This window comes from Centruroides sculpturatus, unplaced genomic scaffold (assembly GCF_000671375.1).
Source record: "Centruroides sculpturatus isolate CEXI.00-Female unplaced genomic scaffold, Cexi_2.0 scaffold380, whole genome shotgun sequence".
NCBI classification, from domain to species: Eukaryota; Metazoa; Arthropoda; class Arachnida; order Scorpiones; family Buthidae; genus Centruroides; species Centruroides sculpturatus.
This window is the reverse complement of record NW_019384570.1, coordinates 627,524-632,883: the sequence shown is the minus strand read 5'-3', so window position 1 is coordinate 632,883 and position 5,360 is coordinate 627,524. Positions and strand designations below refer to the sequence as shown.

General features: G+C 31.0%; 1 protein-coding gene across 1 annotated transcript in view; it reads left to right on the top strand.

The window, feature by feature from the left end:
- Positions 1–814: 814 nt before the first annotated feature.
- LOC111624148 (bromodomain-containing protein 3-like) overlaps positions 815–5,360 on the top strand; it is a 102,455-nt gene continuing 97,909 nt past the window's right edge. The window contains exon 1 of the mRNA XM_023366943.1: positions 815–1,296. Coding sequence (XP_023222711.1) covers positions 1,232–1,296 — 65 coding nt within the window. The 5' untranslated portion in view covers positions 815–1,231. The remainder of the gene's footprint in view (positions 1,297–5,360) is intronic.

Genomic DNA, 5,360 nt, shown 5'->3' with positions numbered 1-5,360 from the left:
ATAGATCGTTAAAGCAACTTTCATCAAGATGTCTTAAATTTAAGGAACTTCGTTATATAAACTGCCGATTTTAACATTTAAACAATAAATTCCATTAGAATTATCTTAATTAATGGAAACTACTTAGTCAGTATTAAAGATATAAAAATGAACTCTAATTATAAATTTTCTTTAGTTTAATTCTTTTTTTTTTTCATATCATCCATAGTTTGTTTGCAGCGGCGCTATGAAAGGATCTTTTATTCAGTTGCGCTAAGCCGAGAAACTTCAAAATTAGAGAAAATTACTTGTGTGTTGAGACAAGTTTATTATAATAGTTTTTGCGATTGAATAGCATATAAAAATTTATTAGAGTTTTTAAATATTAGGTTTTTTTTTTTATGAAGTTAAGAGATTCCAAATTGGCATCCGTATTTGAAAATTCCGTTTTAATTGAAAATCTTAACTACTTTTTAAAATTTGAAAATAAGGTACTAAATTTAACTATAAAAACTATATTTTTAAAAGAAAATAAAAACTTATTCAGAGAAAATAAAAGTTAAAACAAGACGTGACAAAGGATCATAAGTACTTTAAAAAAATAATAAAAACTTGATAACCCAATGGAAGAAATATGTAAAAATTTTTATTTAAACAATCAAATTTATTTTAGAAACTAAACAGATCCTCATAGTTTTGAATTTTTCAAAAATATAAAGGTAATAAAGACAAATAAATGAAAACTTTCCTCTCCGTCAGATGGCGAAGAGGCGTTTCTGCCGAATGCGCAGAACGATGCGTAGCGGTTCGCGGTTGTCGGGAAGGGAAGACAGGCTTCCAGCTGGTTCGGACTATCAACTCTCTTTGTACATCCAATAACTTCCCTTTTCTTAATAATAATCCCAATAAATATTCACGCCTATCGTTTCTAATCTCCCGATTTATTTTGGCTCCACAATAATTTTTTTCGTACCCCCAACACAACCGTATCTCGACATTTTTAATCGCGCTAATGGACTATAAGGGAGAAATTTAAATAAAAAGGACAATTTTCTAAAGTCCGAACGCGAAAATATAGAATAAAAAAGCATATTTCGAAGAGCGGAGGCAATAAATGACTGGGGTCATGTGACCGGGCGCGGCCAATGAGGGAGCACCGTGCCAACGCTGTATGGAAGTGAAACGAAGCTTCGTTTCCTATGTCTGTGTTTAAGGCAGGCTTTGTCTAGAACGTCTCGAATCGAGGTAAATCATGGAAAGCAAGAACCATCCGGCATTGCAAGGATACCAACAAGCGACACATAACATCTCAAAAGGGTATTTTCAATTTATTTTCGGTTTTGACATACTTTATTTTGACACAGACGGTGTTTCGCCCCAGAGAGTTTCCTGGACGTCTGTTGTGACGACGGTAGCCATAATGGATGTCCGCGGTAAATGCCCATCAATAATTGGAAAAAACAGATTAACCAACACTAAAATGTTAATAAAATAAATTCCAAACGATTTTCGTATCGATACGACATATCATTTTCTATATAGAAAGCAATTTACGCCTTCCACGTCCGTTTGTGCGAGTGATGTCGAACATTGTTGTTACTTCGCCCGCCATGTTTTTCTCTTATGTTGCACGGATAGGCTATACAACGACGTGACGTTGCTCGCTAGTTTCAATTTTTATTCCACTTCTGTTCGTTCGTAACTTCTCTAACCCTATCCAAATTTATCCACCCCGTAACCATACATTCCTTTTCTAAATATATAAAATAAATCGTTTTGTATTTTAATGCAAATTTCCAGTATTTGCTAAGGCTTGTCCAGATCCTTCTCCCAATTTACTGCATTAACCTTTCGCTTTTTTTACCTTCGTAACGTCATTTTATAAGCAGTTACGTTGCATTAAGTAACTTAATATTTTTTAAAATAACCTTCGAATTTAATCGAAAGACGTTCCAATTCGAAAAATTCCAAGAATTTTTTACCTTCTCCCTTCATGTTTTTTTTCTCGATTTTTAAAGTTCACTTTGACAATTTGACCTATTGTTAAGAATGTGCTTGAACCTTAAAATATAATTTGTACTTTTCGTGAAATTGAATGATGGAGTTGAATTTGGGCCCATTTTATACCTTGTGATTTGGTTATTTTATATGCAAATTTGCTTTACTTTTAAAATATTACGTAAGTGCTTTAATGGGTTTTGTAATACATTATACCCATTATTCGACATTGTGCCATTTTGTTGTTATATTACGTGTACACATACCGAAATACGGTCGCCTTTCCTCCGGTGATTACGTTTCCGGCCGATATTTGGATTAATAAGATGCTTCGAATTACAAAAATTTAGAATTTGGTTAATTTTAGTGTCTGGTGTTATTCTTGAATGTTTTTGTTCCGAATATTCCTTCGTATGTTGATAAATTTTACATTAAGTTAGTTTTAACTGTGTGTATTTGTTTATTAGAATAAATTTAATTTTTTACTGTTTTAGTGAAAATAGTTGTCTTTTTTGTTTATATATATATATATATATACTAATTAAATTTATGATATTGGTGAATTTTACATTTAGTTTAGAGCTAATTAATTCTAAGGCATGTATTAAATGTATTGTTGTATGCAAATAATGATATAATTTGTTCATTTGCAGCCTATACTTTGTTACTAGTTATTAAAATGTAACAAAAATCATAAAATATGTATTAAAAGTTGGTAAAATGGATAAAATATAAGAATAATGGAGAGCATCTAAGGCAGTGTTTCCCAATTCGAAAATGGACTCGTCCAGAATTTAAGTTAACTGTATAGCCGCTGTAAATGTTAGGGAGGGCATAAGAATTTTAGAAAGTCTTAGGTGGGGCATAGCACAAAAAAGATTGGAAAACACTGATCTGAGGTGTCCCGGGTTAAATAGAGATATTTTAAAGTAATTGGAATTTGAAAGCTTATGAATTAAAATGAGATTTTTTCATCTGAAAACAGAATTCTATTTTAATTGCTGATTCACAAGATTTTTTTTATTAGTTTATGAGACATAATAGTGTTTGTTGTACAATGATGTAAATACTTGAAAATACAATAATTTCTGGAATAGATATAAAACATACACATACTAATATTATTATTTATTCAAATCTAAAACACACCTTAATTTCTAAATGTTTGTTCAAGAATTTTTTTTGGAAGAGCAAGACAGCAAATACTGAACAATAAATGTATTTAACTTACTTTATGTACAATAAATACAAAACAGTCTATTGACTTTGTTTTGTATTTATTGTACATAAGATAAATTAAATATATTGCTCTTTTCCAAAGTCTGAAACCTCTTCACTTACCATGTTCAGTCTGGAGCAAAATAGTTAATGTTGTCACTTTCGATATGCCATCAGAGGCGATTTTTATGGGCGTGTGACTGTCTTTCTTTGACAATTTGGCTATGTTATCCCTTGTGATATAGTTCTAAAAATCAATAAGCATTTCCTTTACATATATAAACATCTTAAAGCCTGATGATCATATCAAATCCAAGCTATTACCAGATAAAATTGGGCTGCATTATCATTACTAATACAGTAGAGCATCGATTATCCGACCCCCAATTAACCGTCACATCGGTTAACCGACCGTTCTAATTGGCAAATTTCAAATGTCCGCTAGTGATGTGGCATTACAATATTTAGCTATGTCTTGGCTAATTTAATATTATTTTTGTTAAATTTTTGCATGTTTTAGCTGGCATCAACGGCTCGACCATTGAAGGGAGGCCAATATTTAAACAAGACTTAATTTTTTAATTATGAGTGGTTGTTTGTTTCGTGAGCAATAAAATAATTTAAAAGTAATTTTTAACAATACAATAGCGATGATTATTATTTTAGAAAAAAATTTGTTAGGCTAAACATCAATGAAAATTCAACGCAAAGTTGGTTAATAGCGATATACTAATAAACTAATTACGTGGGATATACTAATATCCTAATATACTATACTAATAACGTATTTTTTCCTTCTTTTTGGTTATCCGATTTTTTCAGTTATCCGACCAACCTGAGTCCCCAATTGAGTCGGATAATCAATGCTCTACTGTAATTATTAAATATCAAGTAATAGAGATAGTGCCTAACACTTATCTCTTGTGCCAAATTACTCTGGTATTTAATAATTGTTAGTAGTAGTAGTAGCAGTAATGTAGCCTGATTTAATCTTTGTTTGGCTTTGACATTTTATCTACCCTTTGAGCTATTGCTCAGTAGTTTGTTTATAAAATGGCTAAAATCAGAAACAATGATTTGTTAAAGTTAGCTTTAGCTGCTTCCATTTGTTGCCTGTTTGGCAGAAATTTAATAAAGAAAAATGGGAACTTAATGGAGAATGAATTCACTGTCATGATATGAACATAGCTTTTATAATTTCAATAAATCAATGAAATAATTTATATTTTTACATCTATGAAAATTCTATAAAAACAGTTTTCTGTTTCGTAATTCCAGAATAGCAAATTTATTGCTAAAACGAGACAAAGATCACAATATAAACACTTGCAAGACTTGTTTGTGGTCTACAGCTCATTCCTTTCTTACAAACTTTCAAATGTACATATGTATCTGATTGTTGCCAGAAAAATTCAGCTTCTTGGATCTGAGAGTTGTCAAAGGGACTGCCTACTTTGTATCAAAGAGTATGATATAGAGTGTAGAGTCGATGGTTGATTCTATGCCAGTTGAACAAATTTCATTTGATGTCACATCCAACTATTTTGCTTTGATATTGACTAGTTTGCACTGGTCTTTAGGCTCTTCTGAATCAACAATAATGTTTCAGTCATGTTCCTTAGTTTTAGTAAACTAAAACTAAATACCTTCAGTGCTAACAAACACTGCATTTGATGTTCACATCTTCCAACATGTACTCTTATTCACTGCAGTTTAAAGCACAGGAAACTCCATTTCTTGAAAGAGTACTGCAGTTTTTTCTGGAACTTTAATCCAGGTACTTACAACATTACTGTAATATACTAATGAGATTGAGCTAAATTGACCTCTTAAATATTTTCTATTATGAATATTGGTCTAATAAAATTAAAATGATGCAATGGAAATAGTGACAGAAAAATACAACACATGGCACTAAATTACTAATTATGATGTATTGAATCTAAGATGCACCCTATTTTCATATATACTAAAACCTGAAAGTATCTTACATTTTAATAATGTTATATACAGTAGGACCTCTATTATCCGGATTTTCGATTATCCGGATTGTTCAAAATAAACAAAAATTTTACGAATTTGCTGATTTGCACTTGGCGAATTACGATACTGTTTATGTACGTGATGGAATGCATAACTTTTTTTGTTTCAACAACGTCTCACCC